The sequence below is a fragment of the Coptis chinensis genome, chromosome 8 (genome assembly GCF_015680905.1).
Source record: "Coptis chinensis isolate HL-2020 chromosome 8, ASM1568090v1, whole genome shotgun sequence".
Lineage (NCBI taxonomy): Eukaryota > Viridiplantae > Streptophyta > Magnoliopsida > Ranunculales > Ranunculaceae > Coptis > Coptis chinensis.
Genome location: NC_141463.1, coordinates 77,681,761 through 77,706,840, shown reverse-complemented (window position 1 = coordinate 77,706,840; position 25,080 = coordinate 77,681,761). Strand labels below are relative to the sequence as shown.

General features: G+C 37.4%; 4 protein-coding genes and 1 pseudogene across 6 annotated transcripts; all 5 read right to left on the bottom strand.

Moving 5' to 3' along the window:
- Nucleotides 1-488: 488 nt before the first annotated feature.
- Nucleotides 489-9,247, bottom strand: LOC147483194 (sodium/hydrogen exchanger 6-like). Of its 3 annotated transcripts, XR_015206787.1 has the most exons (8): nucleotides 9,145-9,247; nucleotides 8,734-8,828; nucleotides 8,355-8,514; nucleotides 8,145-8,279; nucleotides 7,851-7,982; nucleotides 1,337-1,397; nucleotides 947-1,236; nucleotides 489-842 (listed from the first exon to the last, which is right to left on the bottom strand). XR_015206787.1 is itself a non-coding variant. In XM_086581245.1 (7 exons), the coding sequence occupies exons 5-7, from the start codon at nucleotides 7,928-7,930 to the stop codon at nucleotides 1,039-1,041; spliced, it is 339 nt and encodes a 112-aa protein (XP_086437371.1). In that variant the 5' UTR covers nucleotides 7,931-7,982; nucleotides 8,145-8,279; nucleotides 8,355-8,514; nucleotides 8,734-8,828; nucleotides 9,145-9,244; the 3' UTR covers nucleotides 489-1,038. The 3 variants fall into 3 exon arrangements, 2 of the variants coding, with proteins under 2 accessions (XP_086437371.1, XP_086437372.1); XM_086581245.1 differs by having other exon boundaries at nucleotides 489-1,236; nucleotides 9,145-9,244; XM_086581246.1 differs by lacking the exons at nucleotides 489-842; nucleotides 947-1,236; nucleotides 1,337-1,397 and adding an exon at nucleotides 7,488-7,629.
- Nucleotides 9,248-9,832: 585 nt separating this feature from the next.
- On the bottom strand, nucleotides 9,833-11,023 carry LOC147483193 (importin subunit beta-3-like). Its single transcript, XM_086580914.1, has 3 exons — nucleotides 10,956-11,023; nucleotides 10,741-10,875; nucleotides 9,833-10,613 (listed from the first exon to the last, which is right to left on the bottom strand). Exons 2-3 carry the CDS (start codon nucleotides 10,834-10,836, stop codon nucleotides 10,344-10,346), a joined length of 366 nt encoding a protein of 121 aa, XP_086437040.1. The 5' UTR covers nucleotides 10,837-10,875; nucleotides 10,956-11,023; the 3' UTR covers nucleotides 9,833-10,343.
- A 1,239-nt stretch (nucleotides 11,024-12,262) lies between these two features.
- Nucleotides 12,263-22,347, bottom strand: OTP81 (Tetratricopeptide repeat (TPR)-like superfamily protein). The gene is made up of 3 exons (XM_086576557.1): nucleotides 18,765-22,347; nucleotides 12,540-13,656; nucleotides 12,263-12,454 (listed from the first exon to the last, which is right to left on the bottom strand). Exon 1 carries the CDS (start codon nucleotides 21,058-21,060, stop codon nucleotides 18,811-18,813), a length of 2,250 nt encoding a protein of 749 aa, XP_086432683.1. The 5' UTR covers nucleotides 21,061-22,347; the 3' UTR covers nucleotides 12,263-12,454; nucleotides 12,540-13,656; nucleotides 18,765-18,810.
- LOC147483192 (metal tolerance protein 1 pseudogene) lies at nucleotides 12,562-13,502 on the bottom strand (annotated as a pseudogene).
- A 150-nt stretch (nucleotides 22,348-22,497) lies between the features above and the next one.
- On the bottom strand, nucleotides 22,498-23,298 carry LOC147483190 (Pleckstrin homology (PH) domain superfamily protein). The gene has a single exon (XM_086576558.1). It carries the CDS (start codon nucleotides 23,114-23,116, stop codon nucleotides 22,664-22,666), a length of 453 nt encoding a protein of 150 aa, XP_086432684.1. The 5' UTR covers nucleotides 23,117-23,298; the 3' UTR covers nucleotides 22,498-22,663.
- Nucleotides 23,299-25,080: the final 1,782 nt, after the last annotated feature.

Here is a 25,080-nt window from a genome sequence, read left to right as displayed (position 1 = left end):
CCATGATATCAAAGCAAAAATAGAAATGCGTGCAGACTAAGCCTATATTCATGCAGCACCGCAACATCCAACAAATTAAGCTCAGACTACGCCTCTAAGAGTAATACATAAATTAAGGAGGCCCTATATTCCCAGAATTACATTCGATGTGACTTTGAATATATCTGACTATCAAAAGCTCCTAGACGTGATGAAAAAAATCAAATCAGCCAACAATGCCAGTATTTTGGTGCTGGATTCACACAAAAAGGAGTAGAATGACAGCAACAGACATTTATCAAATCAAATATCTCCCACTACCATAAATTCCTCAATTAACCAGGAAGACCAATTTGTAATCAAATAATACTTCCTAAAATCTCCTTTCTTGCAGTTGTTGTGAAGATAGAAATCAAATGAGTTCTGAATATAAGCTCATTTCATTATGGTTCTACTAAACATCTTTGAAGGAAGAAGTGTGTTTTTCACACTATCAACAATCTCCAGCAAAACACAAATAAAGCATTGCCTATCAACTTTGGTTTTCATGAAACAGGAATTATACTATTTCTTCATTACAGTTAAGTACGTTGGTACTTTACAATATTATATTGTCTAAATCAAAAGAAAATAAAAGTTTAGCAAGTAAAACTCACACTGAAGATATTTTGCCTAAACTTTCATCTTTGCACCACCTCTGATCAACAACCATGGACTCAAACACTTCCAAGAGATTCTCCAACTCCTGGCAATCATTCCCAAGTGCTTTCATGGCGCACACAATACTCTCAATGGTGGATAAACATATGAAGTCATAAGGTCTAATAGAGATTAGATGGCCACCTTGCTATGACAATGAATAACTGGAGTGATCACGAAAGCAAAACGTTAAGAAAAAAAAAAAGGAAAGTGCTTGGAAAATATGTACAAATATATGAAGTCAAAAATAATCAGACTACAAGGATACAATTGAGAAGAAGATAAATCCAACATGTGACCAGCTATGTTTTTCCATGGCTATATCAAAACCCATATATATGAATATGCAGAAAAATATGATTAGGTCACAATAGGTACTGAGATGTAATAAAGCTTAAAAATATTAATATCAGGTAATGCGACAATAATAAGAAACCAAGCACGGTTACTAATCACTAACACAAAAGTTTCTGCTAACGATGATATCAAATGGAAGAAAGCAGCAAAAATTTGTTGTGAGTTTTCTGACAGATTTGAGAAGGTGTAGTGCTTCATAACCTGAAAAAAATATTAAGAAACACAAATATAAAAAACAAAATAACCAGTAGTTATAGACTTTCTGCCAAGGATATTATTTTCAAATCACAAAACAACTTACCATTCCTATGAACAATATTGACACAATAGCATAAAGATCAAGACCTTCTGCAAGCATGTACCTAAGGATAAGATGATCATGAATTCAACCTTCTAGGAGATAGTTAAAGAAAATCCAGATATGAACAAAGTAAAAGCCCAGGAGATTGCTTACGAGAAATAAGGGAAAAGAACGAACAGGCAACACTCCAAGTTCTATAAAATGGACAAATTGATTGAGTTAGTTTTGGTTAATCAAAGGGCAAGAGTTAGAAGAAGAAAGAAAGAGAGGCAGAGAAGGAGAAGAGTGGCATACTTGCATGGCCACACAATCTCAAAGTTTATATAGTTTATATTTAACCTAATAGGGTGTGGGCTATGATCCAGTGGTCCTACACCTATTACACCCTTCCAAAACTCCCCCTCAAGCTGGAGCATATAAATCAAATATGCCTAGCTTGGAACATAACATATTAAGGATTACTCGACTCAGTGGCTTTGTGAAGATATCACCTAACTGATCTTCAGATTTGACATAGGGAGTAGCAATCAATTTATGCATCAAAAGGTCTCGGATAAAATGACAATCAACTTCAATGTGTTTGGTGCACTCATGAAACACAAGGTTATTGACAATGAAGATTGCAGCTTGATTATCACAGTACATCTCCATAGGCTGACGAGAACGTATCCCAAAGTCATAAAGCAAAGACCAAACCCATAACATTTCACTAGCAGTATGTGCCATAGCACGATACTCAGCCTCTGCACTAGATCGAGCAACCACACTTTGTTTCTTGCTACGCCATGTGACAAGATTACCACCAACAAAGGTGCAATAACCAGATCTAGAGCGTCTATCCATGATGCTACCTGCCCAATCGGCATCGGAATATCCAGAAATCAACAAATTTGAAGAACGCCGGTAAATCAAACCTCTGCCAAGAACACCCTTGAGATATCTCAAAATGCGGATTACAGCGTCCAAATGAGGCTGCCTAGGAGCATGCATGAACTGACTCACAACTCCAACAGCAGAGGTGATGTCTGGACGAGTGGTAGTTAAATAAATAAGACAACCAACCATGCGGCAATAGCGACCAGGATCTGGGAAAACCACCCCTTGCGTAGCATCTAGTTTTATAGCTGGATCCATGGGAGTGTCAACAAGTCGAGAGCCAAGAAGCCCAACATCAGAAAGAATATCTAACACATATTTTCTCTGTGATAATGTAACACTGTCCTTGGACCGTGCTACCTCAATGCCGAGGAAATAACGAAGAAGACCCAAGTCTTTGGTATGAAACTAAGTAGCAAGGTGAGCTTTCAAGTTTGCGATACCAGTAGAATCACTCCCTGTAATGATGATGTCGTCTACATACACAATCAATAGGATAGTACCCCCAATAGAGTGATGAACAAACATTGAGTGGTCAGAGGATGAACGCTTAAAGCCATATTGAAGTAGCACTGAGCTGAGTTTATCAAACTAGGCCCTAGGCGATTGCTTCATCCCATAGATAGCTTTCTTGAGACGACAAACCATATGCTCATTTCCAGACACAAAGTAACCTGGAGGTTGATCCATGTGCACTTCATTTTGAAGGTCTCCATGTAAAAAGGCATTTTTAATATCAAGCTGGTACAAAGGCTAGTTATAGTGGACAACAACAGATATTAAAATTCGCATAGAGTCTAAACGAGCAACTGGAGAAAACGTCTCCATATAATCCACCCCATAAGTTTGTGTATACCCCTTTGCTACCATCCTTGCTTTAAGACGTTCAATTGAACCATCTGGTAGATATCCAACAATTTTCTTCCCAGTGGGAAGATGAACAAGTTCCCTAAGTAATATTGGTATGAAGGGCATCTATCTCCTCATTCATGGCAAGCTTCCACCCTGTTGAAGAAAGAGCCTGTGTATAGGAAGTAGGAACAGACACAGTAGACAAAGCAGCAACAAAGGAATGGAAAGATGGAGATAGGCGGTGTCAAGATACAAAGTTGGAGAGCGGGTGTTGGGTGCAATGGCGAGTACCTTTCCTTTGAGCAAGATCAGAAGGAGGAATTTCTGGTGGGGGTTGTGATTGTTCAACTATTGGAGCCTTTAAGACAACCGAAGAAGGATTGGTGCAATGGCGAGTACCTTTCCTTTGAGCAATGGGTACATCAAGGTTAGGAGGGATCTCTAGCGTAGACTGTGATTGTTCAACAGTAGGTGCTTTTGAGATTACCGAATTTTCAACTCTAGGTGTTTTTGACACTGCAGAAGGAACCTCATGTGAAGACTGTGATTGTTCAACGGCAGGTACCTTTGAGAGCTCACGACAATTCTTTTTACGTTGATAAACCTGAAATGGGCTCGGAGTTACTGTGGGTGGAGGTGGAGACACTACATGTGGAGACAGAGACACTGTAGATGGAATCATTGGTAGCAAGAACTCCCCCTGGCCAGAGGAGACCAGGTCAGTATCATAAATCTGACCAGTGGACGAAAAATACGGAATTGACTCAAAAAAGGTAACGTCAGCACTAACAAAATAGTGACGAGTCGCAAGAGAATAACATCGATACCCTTTTTGGGTATGAGGGTAGCCAAGAAAGACACACTTGGTGGAACAAGGAGCTAGTTTATCTTGACCAGGACCTAAGTTATGAACAAAGGCTACACAACCAAACACCCGTGGTGATAAGGCAAATGGATTTTGGGAAGGATAAAGTAAAGAGAAAGGACTCTTTCGACCCAAGACAGGAGATGGCATTCGATTAATGAGGTAGCATGCAGTAAGGGCAGAATCAGCCTAAAAGGTTTTGGGAACATGTGTAGTGAACATTAAAGTGCAGGGCTACATCCAACAAGTGTCTATGTTTATCTCAGCGACACCATTCTGCTGAGACGTATGTGGACAAGTGGTCTGATGAATAATGCTCCTTTTAGTACAAAAGGCTTGGAGAGTAGTACTCCTAGCATATTCAAGAGCGTTATCTGAACGCAAAATCTTAATCTTTTTGTCAAATTGCGTCAAAATCTCATTGTAAAATGACATAAAAACACGAGGTAATTCAGATCTATCTTTTAATAAAAACAACCAAGTCATGCGAGAAAAATCATCCACAAAGATAACAAAATAAGAATAATCAAGAGTGCTTTTTATTCGAGCAGGACCCCAAATATCGGTGTGTATAAGATCAAAAGGGCTCGATTGACGTTGAACACCACGACTAGGAAAAGAACTATGGTGGTGCTTGCCTAATTGACAAGCATCACATTCCAATACATACACTGGACTCAACTGTGGAATTAACGCCCTTAACCTATCAACTGACGGATGACCTAACCGACAATGCCACTGGTAGGTAGAAACTGAAGCACTCAAAGCTGAAGGTGAACTTGACTTTGCAGCATCTAGATAATATAACCCATTTTTTTCATGCCCCGAACCAATCACAGTCCTCATCGTGAGATCCTGAAATACACAAAATGTTGGGGTAAATGTTATGGAACAATTCATGGACTTGGTCAATTGGCTCACGGATAACAAATTAAATGGAAATGTTGGAACATATAAACCAGATTTTAAAGTTAATTCTTGGTGGGTTGTAAGACTCCAGTTCCAAGAACCAGTCGAGAGGATCCATCAGCAAGAATAATATTGGATTGAGAAGGCACAAAACGATCAAAATGAGATATATTACCAACCATGTGAGAGCTTGCACCAGAATCAATCACCCATGATGAGGGTGAAGTACCCATAAATGTTGTATTACCTGAATCAGCAAGTGTTGCCGTTGCAGGAACATGATTAGAAGGCAACAGATTTGAAAGTTGGTGAAGAATTTGATGCAGTATCTCATCACGCGTACCGGCAGATGAAGAAGTTGGGGAGACACCTCCCGCTAAGGGAACAAAAGCATTAGAAGTATAAGATTCCTCAAAAACTTGATTAGCCCACTCAGGTTTGCCATATTTCTTCCAACACCTGTCCTCCAAGTGGTTAGTTCGACCACAAAAGGTACATTTTAGATTACCCAGGTTACCTCGGCCTCCACGACCACCACCACGGTTGCCACAAACATTACCACGACCACTACCACTACCACGGCCTCCACAAAATCCTGAAGAAATCAATGTTGAACTCCCCATAGGGTGTGGTAAAGTTACTATGTTTTCCTGTTTCTTCCTCATGAGTCGAGAAAGAGCTTGAGAGGCCATGGGTATGGTCTCACCAGCAAGAATTCGGTCTTTAAATGCAGTATACTCAGAATTGAGACTATGTAAGAACATCATAGTCTACATTTGATCTCGTTGTTCCTTTTGAATCTTAAGATCCGTGGTGTAAGGGTGATAAACAAGCCATTCATCCCAAAGTCCCTTAAACTTGCTAAAATGCTCATTAATATAGATGTACTTTCTGCTTGTTTCAAGTCAAACATAGTCGGGAACATATCATGAATTTTTGTGACATTATTTTCTTGAGAGTACATCTCGTGTAGAGAAACTCAGAATTTCTTTGCTGTGTCAAGCAATTGCACATTCACAGCCACATACGGCTCCATACTATTCCAAAGCCAAGTCATTACCATTGAGTTTTCAGCAAACCAATCATCATATCCTGAGTCCTGTTTATCCAGTGGTTCATCATTAACATACTTCAGTTTCCTCTTTCCAATCAAAAAGTGTGAGATAGCGTGCTTCCAGGTAAGATAATTGTGTCCATTAAACTTGACAGACGTAAGAGACTTACCAACATACGAGAAGTCATCAACAGGAGGGTAGTTTTGGGTTCAACCATAGGGCAAAACAGTAGCTCTCAAAAGAGAGAAACAAAGTGTAGCGAACGCGATAAGGAAGCACTAGACGACAATAATCAGATCACTAATCCAACAATCCATAGATACCCTATCATACCATCAAGTTGGAAAAAAAACAACGAGAGAGGCAGATTGAACAATATCAGTAGAGTATCATCATAGGATAAAGATCCAAGTTTGGAGCAGATTGAACAAGGGAGATCGGAATTCCTCCCCCTGTTAGTTGGAAGGGAGAGAAGAGATTTGATAGAGGAGATTGCTCCGATACCAAGTTAGTTTTGGTTAATCAAAGGGCAAGAGTTAGAAGAAGAAAGAAAGAGAGGCAAAGAAGGAGAAGAGTGGCGTACTTGCATGGCCACACAATCTCAGAGTTTATATAGTTTATATTTAACTTAATAGTGTGGGCCATGATCCAGTGGTCCCACACCTATTACACCCGTCCAAAAGATTGAACATTAGTACCCCAAAAGAACAAACTTGAACGCTAAATGTTAAAAAAAAAAAACCAATCATATAAAAGTACTCATCAACATTGAGGCCTGCACACTTAAAAAGGTGCTATGTGTTTAAGGGATCTCAAAATATCATTTAGCATAGATCTTTAAGTTTGAAATAGCATAAAAAGACATCACCATTAAGTAGGAACTTAAAATAGATATGTATAGAACAAAAAATTCAGTTGATGTAAGGTTAAAAAATACGAATTAGTGAAAAAGTCACTAAATATTGTCAGCTTCGTCTTCATCATCACTGATGTCAGCATTATTAGCAGAAATCGGATGGTCAAAGCCATTATTGTGAATATCCTCACAGTATTGTGCAGGATCACCAAATGGTTGTGGTCTACAGGAGAGAAGAATTACATTATTTAGACAAAGGAGCCAATATTTTTGCATTCCTGTTTTAATAAATGTGAAATATACCGCGGATTTCGGTTAGTTGATGATGATGTAGAAGTTGAAGCTGCATTTGTTGAAGGTGGTATTGGATGAACTAATGATGAGATAGTAGACACGCAGTTACCCGCACTGCAAAGAATATAGAAGAAAATATTATAGATTTTTTTAAAATGTCAACCAGGAAGAACCAAGAGAAAGGTTCATTGAACCCCGTACTAATCTTGCATTTTGGTGAGACCGCGTTGGCACGAAGATCTCATTGTCATGGGTACTTGATGCGACATGTTCTTCAGGGAGTGTAAACAGCCTGACAGGATTAAGGAATGATAGAGATTTCTGAAGAAACTCAGAAGAAGGAAGACGCCTATATGGTGTCGTACAAGGTGTAATCGTAGTACCCTGTGCTCGCCACCTATCAGTTGTAGATGGAGTGCGGGGAAGTGAAGGAGAGGTATTTAATGCTGAACCTATCAGCTGGTGGCCAATTACACGACGCGCTTGGTTGGCGAAGTCTGAGCTGCCTTTCTCTTGCCCTTCGAGCATGCTGACCTAGCATTCCTTTTGTTAGTTATGTCTCTTTGTTGGAGGAAGGGGGTGTTCTCTACACATAGACGGATGGGGAGAAAGAGGAATAAATTAGATATGAATAAATCAATAAACGGTAGTTATAATTAAATTTTAAAAATGTGGGGACCAGAAGGAAATGAATAAAACAGTAAATGGTAATAAACCAAACACAAAAATGGGCCAACAGTAACGACAACGTAAGTGGGGAAATATATATAGGCGAGATAGAGATAGAAAAATAGGAGCAGTAAATACCCAGAAGCCAGGAGGCGGTTGAAGACTGAGCATATCTTGGAGGGCAACAAAAGCATATTTGTTCTGCTTGGAAGGTTCATTAGAAGGGTCAAAAGGGCGTTTCCCTTTGTTGAGGATTGGTGGCGTCAGAAGCTATATAAACCAAATAAGCAGTTCAAAAATGTAATGTGAAACCAACAAATTGGCAACATAATGAGCAAATAAGCAGAGTTCAAAAACGTAATGAGAATTGGCAACATAAGCAGTTTTTGGTCAAGCGCAACTGAGCAGAATGGAGCCAGGCGAGAGTAATACCCGGGAGCGAGCAGGTCGTTGAGGAGTAGGTGGTTGGAGGAAGAGTCTATCTGCAACCGGAACAAAAATCTGGGTTTTCTTGTTCGATGGATTCTTAGAAGGGTCCATTGGACGTTTACCCTTATCCATGCGATCCTGTAAAACAGAAAAAGATTAACAACGAAAACGAAAGTTTGGAGTTTGCAATGGCAATAATACTGAAGTACGTACCATGGAATCGTAGAAAGTCGAAGATGTACTGTTGTTTTGGCCAAAAAGTGAAGTACGACACTGATGAACTCAACGCGCCTTTGGCGCTACCTAGTACGTACTATCTCCTCATGTTTTGAATCCCATATTCCCAACAGTGACGATCCAATGACATTAAGTACTATAAAAAATGAAGTACATACCATGGAAAGCCAAAGCGGTAGTGTCAGAGTGTCTTAAAAAACACAAATTAGCATATATAGAATTAATTAGTGATCATTGAGAACACAAACATATATCAGAGAAGAAAACAAAATTATGTGAATATTGTTTGGCAACAAACTTTATGTGAATATTGTCTGGCAACAAACTTTAAGTCTTAGTATTATAACTAACTAACCTTGAAGATGAATAGGTGAAAGTGTTGGATTAGTAACTTTATGATAAATAGATTCGGTCTCTATAACATTACTCTCATAACCCATTTCACAACACCTGATCATTATAAAGAAAAAAAAACAAACAAAGGGATCAGTTACTTATTCAAACCAACTTGAAATGAAGAAAACGGGAGTTCATGAACTGATTGTAGAGCAAGGGCAAAAGTTGTAGCCCCTCTAAGTCCTGTTACAAACAAAACTGCTGATATTTCGCAAAACCAAAAAGTATTGTCCTTTCGTAGGATAGTTTGACCTTGATGAGGACGAAAAAAAGGATGGAAAAGGTTGTTCTTTTGGGGGTTTTTAAAACCAATAAAAAAGAAAAGAACTAAGAGAATCAAAAGGAATAAATAAAATGGTAGCAAACTTACCTTAAAACAGCTAGACTGAAGAAGGTAAGAACGACCAGTAAGAAGTCGAGCACTAAAAAAGAGTGATATGGGAGAGAAGCAGATGGACCCAGATATTGCGAATAGAAACAGCATACCAGGTGGAATTCGTTTTTTCTGCCAGGTCATAATTTGGTAAAAAAAGATTTTGGGCCATTGGATTGGGCCCTTCGGCCCCACACCATTGTGCTTTGTTAGAATACTAGGGTATGCCCGTGCCTACGGCCCGCGAGGCGTCGTTGTGCCTGCGGCGCTACCTCGACGCTCGACGTGCGTTGCGTTACGGTCGGTCTATATGGGTTCTTTCGTAGCATGCTCTTGATCATACGTTTCCTGCAAAGTGAACGCGATTCCATCTTAACTGTAATTTTTCTAAAAACTACATTTAAGATACAAAGTCTGAAGACATGTTTCTGACAGCGACAGTCAAGTACCCTCATTTTATTCTGACCTTCATTTTCCGAAGCATCCACAGAAAACATCCCCTACACTAAAGATCAATATTGCGAATAACATAGAATCAATGATACAATAACCACCACCATTATACTAAACATTCTGCCAAACCATTTCTAATCCAACCCCTGGGGCTTGACACTTTCAACATCCAGATTAAGACAAACTCATAGTAAGAAATCAATATACTACAATAACATACCATAAGTTTTGGAATTCTTATCAAAACTTGTATAATCACAGAGACACCAATAAATGCCATCCCCTGCACTTTAACTTCTAGAGAAGCACCTACTCGACCTTTGTTTCAGCAACAATCACAAGAAAAACTTCCACTTACGAAGAAAACATGACGAAATGTAACCATTCAGAATTGCCTTTTATTGGGTAAAACTACTCCTAAACAAATCAAGTCCAGCCTTCATTCTTTGTGCAGAACATCAAGAAAATATTCATAATAAGATCATGGATGATTAGATATTGTGACATAAAGCACTAAATATCGCATACTGCCCTAGTACACTTCAAGGTATTCACTTAAAAAGCACCTCCTAGTCCCCTTTCATTCAGAGAAATGACCAGAACCAGAACCCCTATATAAATCCAATAGTAACAATATGAAAAAGCTGATGCCTGATGCAACTACCATTTGAAGAAAATATTTCAAACACGAAAAATAGTGGCATTTTTCACAATATATTGACCATCAAAACAGGAATAGCTCATCAAGTTGTCATGCCTACCATGCCGACAACTTTATTCGCCTTAGCAAACTCATCTTCATACATTCCCTCCCCTTCCCTCACATGCCACCATGTTCGTATTGCTTCAATCTCGAACGCTGCAAGTGTTGATCCAATATCAGTAGCCCTAGCTCGTGAACAAAGGTCCTCATCATTTGTGAGCACCATAAAATTTTTCATCAGCTCCAAAACCCTTTCAGCATATGGAACAAAGGCTTGTTCTGCTGCAGTGGCTACAGAACCAATTGTAGACTGTGCAAGCATCATCGTCGTTTTAGAAGAAAAAAATTACTTAAAATCAAAAACACTAAACCAGTATTTAAAAATTAAAAGTTTAAAACTTATCACAAAAAAAGCAAAAATCAGATGGCAAGTATACCATGCATGTCTCCTGTAAATTTCGGGAGCTATTCTGGAGTGCTGTGAGTAATCTCCCCATCAAGGGATCAAGAAAAGGAAGTATTTCCTCACCCATGTTATCACAAAATGCAGCCAGTGCATAATATGATTTTTCCTGTAGAAGCAGGTAATACCATTATGCATGTGGTGTACATAAATAAACCATGAAGCATTTAACCTCCATCCAATACTTACCTTCACTTCATCAGACACATCCTCAAGGGCATTTAAAATGCATGGAAGAACGATTTCATAGTGAGATGTAATTTAGGGTTTAGGGTTCAGGCTGCAAATGCTCAGCAAATTAGCCTAATGCAAATGATGCTGCTCCTCTTACCATTTGTTCTTGATACCTTAGAGTTCCCAAAATGATATGAAGGATGGGTTCCATTTTTTCTTTCATCGGTTAAAACAACCTTACAAACAACACCTAAAGCCGCCGCAGGCGGGGTTCACATTTTGATCGCTTTCAATGAAGCAAACTCCAAAATTGGTGGAAAGACAAGCTTGGGAAGGTTTATAGCCATTGTATCGATGACTTCAAGGCTCGCTCTGCTTTGCAAGATCATCCAATTCAACTCCTTCAGTTGCTTCTACAAGTGAAGGGCACATAACTTTGCAAGCCATGAGATTATATGAATAGCGATGTGGAAGCAGAGAACGAGATTGTGGGACATGAGCATAGCTATAAAATTAATCTTGTTGAAATAATCAATTCATAGATAAAAGAGAATTGATGCATTTGACATTTCCAACCCTGATGGCGTGTATTAGATTCCAAATTTTGACTTGAACAAACTCCAAGAGATTCAATTAGCTCATCAAAAATTTCAAAAGCAATTGCAGCAACATCCTCCTCACCGTTCGCAAGGCATTGCCTTGATACGTTCAGGATGCTCGGAATGAATTCTAGAAATCTCACCTACAAAGCAAATTCCAAAAAGAAACTTGTCTTGTGGAACATTGAAGACATAATGAAGAGCCACAGTGAGTTCAACCACGCCGAGCCTTGAACCGAGGTAGCTACCAGTCTTGGAGACGTTAAAGATACATCGAGCTGCCAGATTCATTAGTGAGTTACTTCAGTTCCTGGATCAACATATAATATTAAGGAGCTTATAAGTTGATTCCCCTTATTTTGGACTTGGGTTTACAGGAAAGGAAAATGGCAAGAACTCGTATTGGAGGTAGACTATAGAGGGAGACTTTAGGGGTGGGAGTGGGAGTGGGAGGGACTGATGCGGCGGTCAGGGCAGATGTTGGAAGAGAGATTAGAAAAGAAAATCTAATCTCATGGATCCAGACGCTATGGATGAAAGTAGTATACCAGGTGGGATTCGTTGTTTCTGCCAAATCATAAATTGCTGAAAAAGAATTTGAGCCTTCGGACCCCACACAGTTGTGTTTTATTAGATAGATTAGATAGATATATAATATATATATTAACTTACTCAGTGACGAGCATATTATTTTAGCTGCTTGGTAACAGTAGGAATAGATAGTGCAAACAAAAATTGATACATTGATACTATAAATCTTTGTAACTATGAAGAAGAAAAGACCCCACCCCAACAAAATGAATAATAATAATAAAATAAAAAAACCTAATTGAGCAAAGTAAGATGTATCTATACGGTGAGAGGCAAAAGTGAAATGCATGTCCTCATTAGAGTCTCGACTGTATAGTGTATTCTCTACCATTTTTTTCAAAACGAGCAAAATACAAATTTCACACAAAATTCAACTTTTCCCTGGCAGCAAAAGAAACTGTAGAGCAACATCCTTATGTATATAATGGTGCAACGCAAGATATACAGCTGCAAGCCACCCTACAACCGTTCTACTGCATCGTAACATGGCTGATATTGCACTCCCTTCTGATGTATACTTGTATAGTAGTCCACCATATTTTACAACACTATATCAGTGCAGGCATCCGGCTCAATCTCCCTCCCTATTGTTATGGACCAGATGTGCAGCTCATGAATGTCCACCACCTCAAGCATCTCACAAAAGCTTGCCTTGATCCTCGATACGTCAATTTCCCTTGGCGTGCTCTCCATAAGGACCTCAAATATGTTGCTAAGCATCTCGATGGTTGTCCCTAGCACTATCACAGAAAAGGTGAAGGTGCATAGCAGATCAATAATCTTCAATTCAGGTTTGTGCCATAAAATTGCTTAAGCAATCATTGCCCCTATACTCTGGATGGAGTCCCCAATTACATGAAGATAAACACCCTGCACACTTATATTCCAATGCCGCTTTTCACTGTTTACGACCTCTGTATTGTTCGCTTCTCTAGTGGAATCACGATTATCATTGCTGTGACCACGGCTATGATTGTGGCACAATACCACAGCCATTACGATATTAACCCCCAAGCCAATAGCTGCAACAATAAACATCAGATATCCCTTAACTTCATGCGCAGTGTGGTTGATCAGTCTGCAAATGGCTTCATAGACTAGTATACCAATTAGAAGCCATATCAGCAGGATGGAAGCCCAATGTGCCCAGAACTTCATTTCTAAAGAACCCGTAGGAGTTACAAGGAGTTGCCTCCCACCCTGACGCCCACAAAGGAGAACAAAGACACAAAAAGAAGCTACATCTGAACTGAGATGTGCTGCATCAGCTAAAAGTGAGATTGTTAGCTTTAATGTCTCCAATAACTTCCACTGTCATAAAGATGACACAAAGAACAATAGCAATCAAAAGCTTTGCATAGATGCCTGTCATGCTTTGGCATCTCTTGAGTTCATGAGTTGGTTAGGCGATTTGCAAATTCACAGCCAGCAACTCCACAAAACACATTTAGCTCCCACACTTGGTCTCCCACTTGGTACAACATTGATTTCTATGATTCTTTCGAATTGGTGATGTGCCTCCATTTCTGAAAAGTATTGATGGAAGGTTCAGAAATAAAAGGAAACAAGAGGTGAGTCATTGTGGATCATTATATATATAGAATGTTTGGCTTCTATTTTTGTTAAACATGAAATGTCAACAACCTTGGAAACTGGTACATACAAGGGCAGAGCAAAGAGAGGGCAACCCCAGGGTAACTGGTAGCTGTGCTTGTAACTTTACCCAGTCACTACTCTCTCTTCTTATTTTTGTAGAATACTTTTTCTGAATCTCTCTCAATGACATCAGACATGATTAAAATTACCCTCTAATATTGCAACACCAGATATACTTACAGAGTAGATTTAAATCGATAGAATTCAGATCAAAGCTAACTTAGCTCAATATATAAAGTATTAATACTGCATTTAGCTCAAGATACAAACACATAATACTTATTCCTTTTCTAACCAAATATCATTTTACACGCTCATTTTAATTTCCTTTTACTATAAATAATAATAATAATAATAATAAGGGGATAAAGATTAGTTGGAGATAGGAAACGTGGGTAAAGAGGATAAACCATCTTCCCTGTTTTCGGGGGTTTTAAAAACATAGAGGAAAAGGGAGAAGTTTTGTTGGAGATCTACTGAGAAAATGAGGAAGATTGCGCAACACTTTCGGTCTCGGGTTTTACAACAAATAAGTTTCCGTTTAATGAGTGAGTAGATTTTATCTTTCACTCAACTTTTTATTGAAAGTTTTTTCTCGAAACAAAAGGTTTACTGTTTATATAAAACTGATTATATATAACTGGGTTAGGATTAGAATGCTTAAATTGTGGAGAAGTTATATTCATTCTGTGCCGTTCTATAGTTATTTTGCATGCTCTGTCAAATTGTCTGAGAATTGTTTGCATACTGTTGAATAAGGTGCATTGATAACAATTCGAATTACTTGACTCTAATCTAATGGTTACATATACTGCCGAAAATTGTTATGTTAAATTAATTGAGTTTTCGCATGTTATTATACTGCCATTTGTTTTGGTTGGTTGAATGGGTTGTTGGTTGATGTCAGGTGATAGGTAGATGTTTGGTTGGGTACTGTTGAAGCCGCTCAAATGGTGGTTAATGGCGTCGAGATCGATTTTTGGAAAGTGTTGGAATTGGGTTTTGGTTATGTCAGGGTTTTTTATGATGTTGATGGTCATGCTGTCTCGGCAGTGGAGAAGGAGTTGTTGGAGGAGATGACCGAGAGCATATGATCCAGTGCTCTCGGTCTTGTTTAGTTGAATCAAATTGGTCTAATTGAGTTGGGCTTAGGCCGAGATATAAACATGTGGGCTTAAGTTTTGTTTAAGTTTATTTGGGGAAGGCTAAAGACTTTTGGGCTTTAGTCTTTGGTTTTGATTAGATGGGTTTACAACTTGTTGACCCTTGGCATGTTGACTATTGTTGACCAAGTTTGACTTTTAGCTAGGATTAGGTCTATTAGGATAGGTCTAGGACTATTAGTGTGTTGGCTTTAAGCTAAGACTATATTTTTGACATAATTGTATACGTGTATTAATTACTACGTAAATTTTCATTCTTACTATAATTCTTTTTTGATAAACGACACTATGACACTTAGACATAGTGATAATTAATAACGCGTGAACAATGATATACGAAACAAGATACTTCTCTTTACGCTGAAAGAATATACGCAATACGATTCAATAATGTTCTCAACAGGTCAACCACACCCTTTAGAACTCTCCATACCTCCAGATTTGGAAATGAGATATTATGACTTGTGATGTCATGTGATAGGTGGGCATTTATTGAATGTGCTATGAATGACCCATGTTTGCTTTGTTTTGGCAACGTTGGTGTGTTCTGGGAACATAGGTGGAAGGCAGTTGAACTACGGTGTTTGATTTGGATTCGTTTCTGGAACAGTCCGTTAGTTTATTTTATTAGGCCTGATCCTTTTTGGAAGTATGTAATAATGTAATTTTCATATTCATTATGATTTGAGAATATGATGTTGAGGACTTAATTATTCTTAGAGTTTTGTTTGATGATTTTTGGACGGAAGATAACCATTTAATAAAGTGATGGCGAATCCATATTTGGGATTATTTTTTTCTTAAGTTGATTCTATTATAATATGGGTTTTCGGTGTTTGTATGTGTTGTATCCACCCCGTCATAGCCTGGGTTTTAGATTGAACATAGTGATGTTTGAGATATTTATATTTCAAATATTTAATTTGTAATTGTTTAGAAATTCGGGTCGTGACATTTTACATTTTACATATTTGAAATATAAATATCTAAATAATTACAAAGTGAATATTTGAAATATAAATATCTCAAACATCACTATGTTCAATTGTCTACAAACCCAGGCTATGATGAGATAGATACAACACATACAAACACCGAAAACCCATATCATAATAGAATCAACTTAAGAAAAAAACTAATCCCAAATATATATCCGCCATACTTTATTAAAAGGCTATCTTCTTTCCAAAAATCATCAAACAAAACTCTAAGAATAATTAAGTCCTCAACATAATATTCTCAAGTCATAATGAATATGAAAACTACATTATTACATACTTCTCAAAAAGAATCGGGCCTAATAAAATAAACTAACGGACTGCTCTAAAAACGAATCCAAGTCAAACGCCGTAATTCCACTGCCTTCCACCTATGTTCCCAAGAACACACCCATGTTGTCAAAGCAAAGCAAACATGGGTCATTCATAGCACATTCAATAAATGCCCACCTATCGCATAACATCACAAGTCATAATATCTCATTTCCAAATCTGGAGGCGTGGAAAGTTCTAAAGGGTGTGGTCGACCTGTTGAGAACATTATTGAATCGCATTGCGTATATTCTTTCAGCATAAAGAGAAGTATCTTGTTTCGTATATCATTGTTTACGCGTTATTAATTATCACGATGTCTAACTATCATAGCGTCGTATACCATAAAAGAATTATGGTAAAAATGAAATTTTACATAGTAATTAATACACGTACACACTTATGTAAAAAAATATAGTCTTAGCTTAAAGCCAAGCACACTAATAGTCCCAGACCTATCCTAATAGACCTAATCATAGCCAATAGTTAAAAATCAAACTTGGTCAACAAGTCAAAGGGTTGACTGGTCAACAACAGTCAACATGTCAAGAGTCAACAAGTTGTAAACCCATCTAAACAAAACCAAAGACTAAAGCCCAAAAGTTTTTAGCCTTCTCCAAATGAACCTTAAACAAAATTTAAGCCCACATGTTTATATCTCGGCCCAAGCCCAACTCAATTAGACCAATTTGATTCAACTAAACAAGACCGAGAGCACTGGATCATGCTCTCAGTCATCTCCTCCAACAACTCCTTCTCCACTGCCGAGACAGCATGACCATCAATGACCACCAAAATAGTTCGGTTTTACTCCCCATCAAAAACCCAATATTTTGACATAACCAAAACCCAATTCCATCAGTTCCCAAAAATCGATCTCGATGCCATTAACCAATAACCACCATCTGGGCAACTTCAACAGTACCCAAACAAACAACCAAACAAACATCTACCCATCACCTGACATCAACCGACAACCCATTCAACCAACCAAAACAGACGGCAGTATAATAACATGCGAAAACTCGATTAATTTAACATAACAATTTTCGACAGTATATAACCATTAGATTAGAGTTAAGCAATTCGAATTGTTATCAATACACTTTGTTCAACAGTACGCAAACAATTCGCATACAATTTGACAGAGCATGCAAAATAACTATAGAACGACACAGAATGAATATAACTTCTCCACAGTTTAAGCATTCTAATCCTAACACAATTATATATAATCAGTTTTATATAAACAATAATCCTTTTGATTCGAGAGAAAACTTTCAATAAAAAGTTCAATGAAAGATAAAATCTACTCACTCATTAAACGGAACCTTGTTTGCTGTAAAATCTGAGACCGAAAGCGTAGCGCAATCTTCCTCCTCTTCTTAGTAGATCTCCAGCAAAACTTCTCATTTTTCCTCTCTGTTTTTAAAACCCCTGAAAACAGGGAAGAGGGTTTATCCTCTTTACCCACGTTTCCTATCTCCAACTAATCCTTATCCCCTTATTATTATTATTATTATTATTATTATAGTAAAAGGAAATATAAAAAAAAATACGGGGTGTTATACTCCTAAAGATTCTCGAAGCACTCAATTCACAATGTCATAGTTTCGGTGTAAATTCATCATGTTCATGCTGTCAGATTTCTTTGTTTTTGCATTGCAGATTTTTTCCCAAAACTCGGGTTATCACAAGATTAAATGTCTGTTTTTCCTTCCTCACAAACTGGTTCAGCTTGTTTTGGCAATTGGTGACGGCTCCACTAATGCTTTGCATGACTTACTACAATAGTAACACATAGTATCTCTTGCACTGGCAATACTTTAGTGTTCAATGAAAACTCAGGAGGCGTTAAAATTTGCAGCACTCATATTTCAGAAACTATCGTCTGAACACATTTGATGCAATTCTTTTCATTCTTTTTCGCGAGATCGTTTCTTTTTGTATAATAAAGTCAACTGTTTTACTGACAATAAACATTACGATAAGACAAATCTAAAACAATGATTTTGTGTTCCATTAATTACATCATACAAACATTACAACTGTGATATATGTGTGAGGAGGAGCGGGGGGATTCATTGTGCATTAATTTTTTGATGATTTAGATTCTGAGCTGAACACTGAATCCTAAAACGTGTGTTAATCTTTAATTGCTAAAATGTCTTAATAATTGCAACTTCTCTTCAAGATAAGATAAATAAATAAAAGAGAAGAAAATGGCATAAAAGATGAAGGGTTAATCTAACTTGATATTCAACAGTAGTCGGCCTTCTGTTTTTTCTCTAACATTTGTTTTCATTTACAGCTATTTTATGACTAGTTCATGACAGACTCAATTCAAGTGAAGAACTGGTTAAGAATTGTTTCTTATACTAACAAGATCCGTCCTCCAAATGGAAGGATTGTCTTAAAATCTCTTCTTGAATAATATTGTTGATGATAATTAACAATTTGATGTTTACTCTTTTCAAAAAAATTATAGAGGAAGAAGAAAACAACCTGATGTTTGCTCTTTTCTGAATTTTCTTGACCCCTCGAGTGAAAATTACCAATAATCCATGCAAGAGCAATTGCCTTCTTTAAAATGGTGGAACCGATACCGATCCCTCAACAGTATCTCCCTATCATAAAGCTTGGAAATTAGCTTAGCAACTGAATGGCAGTCCCCACATACTCGCAGATTTTTCACAATGCGAATTGGAACTGGCGATCTTATACTAATTAGGCCATAAGCTATTGCTAACTTCTCACTATGCAGATATAATGCCTGATCTTTCATATCCTCTTCTTCAACATCTTGCAATAAATGGGATTTGTCTGCTATATAACCAACTGATTTTAAATTTAGTAAGATCTCATCCAACTTCAGATAAACTTTTTTGCATAAAGGGTGCGAGTTGTCCCCCACTAGAAATTCATGAACTGAACCATCAACCTCTATTGAGCTACAACCAGGCTCTTTCTTGATCCCAAAGTCTCTCATACGCTTCCTTAATCTTGTAACACCATTCCATAAACCAAACTTGGCATAAATATTTGATAACATTACATAAGCCCCATGATTTCTAGGCTCCAAGTCAATGAGACGGTTAAAAGCATTTTCAGCTAGCCCAACGTTTCCATGGGTTTTACATGCTGCAAGTAGTGCACCCCAGACAGAAGCGCCAGGAATTATTGGCATTTTCTCAATAAATCCGTTAGCTTCTTCTAAGAGGCCAGCACGGCCTAGGACATCAACCATACAAGCATAGTGCTTGACCTGTGGTGTGACTCCATACACTGGTTGCATTTGGTTAAAATAAAGTCTGCCTTCTTCCACTAATCCAGCATGGCTACAAGCAGACAAAACGTTAGTGAAAGTGACAGCATTGGGCTTCACCCCAGACTCTTGCATCCGCACAAATATATCAATTGCATCCCTACCACGCCCATGCATAGCCAACCCAGCAATCATGGCACTCCATACATAAACATCTTTCTGTTTTGAAGATCGAAATACCTCAAGTGCTTTTTCGAGATCCCCACACTTTGCATACATGTCAATGAGTGAGGTTGTGAGATGACAATTCCACTTTAAACCCTGCTTCTTTACATAAACATGGATCCAACCACCTAGATCCATAGCACCCAATTGAGCACAAGCTGAAAGTGTGCTAACAAGAGTGACCTGATCAGGTTTCGCGTTCTTACTGAGCTGCAATTCATTGAAAAGAGCCAGAGCTTCCTTTGGATGACCGCTCTGTTCATAAGCTGAAATTAGAGAATTCCAAGCAGTAATATCTTGACTCGTCATTGCATTGAAAAATTTCCGAGCAGTAGCAAATTCCCCCGATTGTGCATACCCAACAAGCATCGTCGTCAATGAAACAACATCCTTCTCAGGCATCTTATCATACAAAATCTTAGCTTGTTCTAGACTACCGCATTTTGTATACATATCAAGCATAGCATTACTCAAAATCAAGCTCATTTCAATCTTATTCTTCTCAATAAAAGAATGAATCCATCTTCCAAGTTTCAAATTCAATTTCTTCGCACAAACCGAAATAACACTAACCGTAGTCACATCATTCGGCCTCATACCTTCCCCTTGCATTCGCTGAAACAACTCCAATGCCTCCTCAAGGCACCCTGCCTGCACAAAAGCAGTAATCATAGAATTCCAAGAAACCACATCTTTCTTAGGAATCATCAAAAACACTTTATAAGCTTGATCCAAATCTCCACAAGTAGAATAAAAATGTACAAGAGAATTAAGAATAAAAACGTCGGAATCTAGCGACATTTTCACCGCCATACCATGAATAACTTGCCCCTCAAGTAACCCCAAAATCTCCGACCCAGCTTTAATCAAGAAAGGAAAAGTATACTTATTAGGAGGATCAGAACACTGACAAAGCATTTGGTTAAAAATGAAGAAACACTGAATGGGATCAGAACTAGAAGCATAAGCGCGAATGAGAGTATTCCAAGTGTAGATATTTGGCTGAGGAATTTGATCGAATAGCTTGCGAGCGCATTCAAGACTTGTCGAAAAAGGAGATACAGTACAGAGAGTGAAGAGTCTACTAGCTGAGTATGGATCAAAAAACAGGCCAGTTCGAAGCATGTGAGCGTGGATTTCTTTTACTTGCTTTCTGTTTGAGCATTTGTTGATTAGTGTGATAACCGGGTGGTTCGACAAGTATCGGTCGTTATTATAGTTATTGGTGGTGGTTAAAACGGTTGGTTTTGTTATGTGGTTGTTCTGATTTGGGAGGGAAATGATTGGGGGACTAGTATTTAAAGTTGCCATTAGCTTTTCTGGTTTCTAGTCCTTGCCCTATTTCAAAGATCTCAATACCGATATTTCATCCAAAATTTCAGTCGAAATCTTATCATTGTTATCTCGGAAGTTCTGCAAATAAGCACAAGAACAACTACATAGCATTGGGCGTGAGCAAAACCAAAACTAGTAGCAGCTATGGGCACATCTAGAAAAGTGTCTGTATGTAGGAGTATGCCCTGAGATGGGTAAGAAGGGCTTGAGAGAGTGGTAACAAATATGTGAAATAGCAAATTCCAACTTGAGTTCATGCTATTAGCAGTAGTGACACCCTCATAACCGATTAACTCAACCAGTCAAAGCCAACAAATACCCAAAATTCAGATGTCTAAATATGGTTTCACACTTTCACCAAACAAGCAGTGCAGATGAGGGCTATTCACTATAACATATTAACATCAGAAGTTCAGAACATACAACTCCAGTGACTATTCACTATCAGTGAGATTGATTACGATAAATAATCATGCGTATATAAGCTATCCAAACTTAAAAAGCAATGGCAGGAGAAAAGGCCCTGCAGTGACAAACAAAAGGATGAGATGATGCAAACAACTACCACGGAACATATGGGATGAGACCAAAAGCCATGCAACTAAACATGTCAATGGGTGCAATAGTCCCTACAGAAACCGTATACAAAATATAAAGAAAACAAAACCCATTACAGATTTTGCAGTAAAGTGCGAAAATCAGCCAAACACACCCAATTCTGACATGAATCACTTACAAAGATCACTAATCATCACAGCAGAATCAAAGAAGAAAACTTGACAGTAGAGTCCATAATTTGACCCAGTGCACCTCAAGGTAAAAACTCTTCTGCAATCCAACCTGATGAAATGATGAAAATGCTATGGAAACTCTTCATGGCGCCTGTCACATGTTTCCAGTCATTAAACATGACTAAGAGCTGACTTACTGACTAATTCATTCACCGCATTGATTCTGACTGAACCTGTCATATGGTACTAAGAATTTCATTTCCACCTTATAGTGTCCAGTATAAAGAAGTAAACCAAATGTACTTCTTCAGCAATATCTCTCCTCAAGCTCTCTAAATATCACTAATCTACTGCCTTCAACATTATCCCTACATAGCAGTTTTCTGTAAATTCACCACAAGTTTTTGGTGTGTCAGTGCATTGCACTTCTCAAGTCACAGTTACCATCTTACAGATAGTGCAAAACTCAGAGTAGCATTTTGGCGCATATTCAGTATAGCTATTTTTCTAAATCAGCCTACTTGCTATATTTGAACCTTAAAATTATATGTAGAGAAAACCTATATCTTCTGAAATCAGCCTTGTATGTTTTACAGTGGTCTAGCAATCTGAACTGAGACCTTAATTTCTCACAATAAAGTTTTCTGAAACAATAAACCCAATCACACAATTATTCAAAATATAGCTAAAATAAGGCCAGAATGCATAAATAAACAGAGTTCTATACATACATCTCAAGCTTAAAACCCCAAAACAGAACAACATAAAATTACAGTAAACAGCCCCACCATCCAAAAACTCAAAACTAGATCCATATTCCATATTCAAGAAGAATCCTTGTTTTTTTTCTACCGTTTAAAATTATCATAATCAACAACCTCAGAATCCGTAACAGATCTAGAATGCTGAACAATTGATCTACCAATAGAATTAATCCACTCTTCTTTCTCCTTCTCAGAATCAGCAATAAAATACATAGTCTCAGCATTAGTAGACAACTCAAAAGCGAACTGTTTATTCAAAACATCTTCAGCACCTTTTACGGTTAAACAAGAACTAACTGGAATAACGCCACGTGGATTTGAGGTACGATTTATGATCGACTCTTTGAACCAGAATAGTTTTCCTTGTTTAAGAACAAACCAACGACGTCTCCATGTTTTTATGTATTCTCCTTGTTTTGTTAGCCAACCTGTTCGTTCTGGGTTGACCCAGAATTGGGTTCCGTCGTATTGGGTTTCTTCGGTTTGTTGTGTTGATGTTGATGACCCGGTTGCGTATCGCCAGAAACTTGCTATCATCTTTTTCTAGTTTTTGGGGTCAGATGAGAAGTCGATGGAGAGAGAGAGAGATAGACAGATGGATTGTTGGAGTGATAGATATGTTAAGTTGGAAAGAAGCAGCGTACTTTTTAAGAATTGTATTGGTGCAGACCATCTCCAATAATCATTGAACAACAAGATGCCTTACCAATCAAAATAGATGTCCCTCCTAAGTCCTAAGGCTAATTCTAATGGTTTAGTGTTTAGATTGTAGGGTTTATTAAATATTTTGTGTGCTGAAAAAGCTTTACCAAATGTTTCACACAAATTTTCGAATCAAAATATTTTTTATTGAAAATAAACTAAAATACATTAATGAACATCGATTATGGTGTATAAGTATTTGGAAACTAAGGGATCAAATTGAGATAGCATCTTCATTTTGTGGTTTAGGATATTAATCCGTAATTTTCAAATAAAATTATCTTAAATTCGATCTAGCTTGTATAATAGTTTTATTATATTTATGGTGATTTAATTAGCGATAAATCATCACCGCTTAGCTTATGTACTAATGTGTACAAATCACTAAAACAGATTGATTGTTTCCATATCCTCAAAGAATAAGCTACTCCCACTTGAAAAGATTTATCACATGAACGTGTCTTACGAACGGGTGTCATTATATTAAATCATTCTAAAAATATTAGCAACTATGTATAGCTATGAGATATAAAAATTATATTAATTACTCATTTAAATTTCTTGCACCCCTTTCTATAAAAAGAAATCATCAAACATTGATAAAACTCATCGGCTTCTTTTTATTGTTAGGTTTAACAATAGAATTTTGATTGAAGTTTTGTGAGAATGTCCAATGTGGCGAAGATAATATTGAAACTACTTGAATAGCAAGACATTCTCAATCACAATAAAATAATTATGATAAATACTACTTAAAACGCAAAACTATATTTGTCGAGACATTTATTCCCCTTACATATAATACAAATATGTTTTAGGGTTATTAGTTCAATGCAGTTCCATCAAATTTCTGATTTTCCATTAATTATTCTTTGAGGTTAGTTTAATATAGTTCGTTGCATCCAGTTTCCAATATCTCATTAATTATTCTTTGAGGTTAGTTCAATGCAGTTGCATCAAGTTTCCGATTTTCCGTTAATTATTATTTGAGGTTAGTTCAGTGCAATTGCATCCACTTTATGATTTTCCGTTAGTTATTCATTAAGGTTAATTTAGTACAGTTGCATCCAGTTTTCGATGTTTCGTTAATTAGTATTTGAGATTAGTTCATTGCATCTGCATCCAGGTTCCAATCTCCCGTTAATTACTCTTTGAGGTTAGTTCAATACATCTGCATCCAGTTTCTGATTTCCCGTTAATTGTTTTTCTAGGTTAGTTTGATAGTTTACAATTTCTATACATTTTGCATACATGTAAGAGTCTGTTTTTATAAACTCACTTTCGTTTTGGGTTCCTAATTACTCGTAATTACTCATGTGAGAATGCTAAAAAAGCGAACATTTACGCTTTGAGGTCAGTGCGATGCAGTTACATCCGACTTCCGATTTCCAGTTAACTATTTTTTGAGGTTATTTCAATGCATTTGCATCCAATTTCTAATTTCCCGTTAGTTAATCTCTGATTTTAGTTTAATGCAGTTATATCCAGTTTTTGGTTTTCCGTTAATTATTTTTTGAGGTTACTTCAATGCATTTGCATCAAGTTTCCGATTTCCCGTTAATTATTTTTTGAGGTTAGTTCAATGTAGTTACATCGAATTTATAATTTCCCGTTAATTATTCATTTAGGTTAATTCAGTACAATTTCATCCATTTTTTTTAATATTTCGTTAATTAGTCTTTGAGATTAGTTCATTGCATTTGGATCCAGTTTTCGATTTTCTGTTAATAACTCTTTAAGGTTAGTCCAATACATCTGCATCTAGTTTCTGATTATTTATGTTTTGAGGTTAGTTCGAT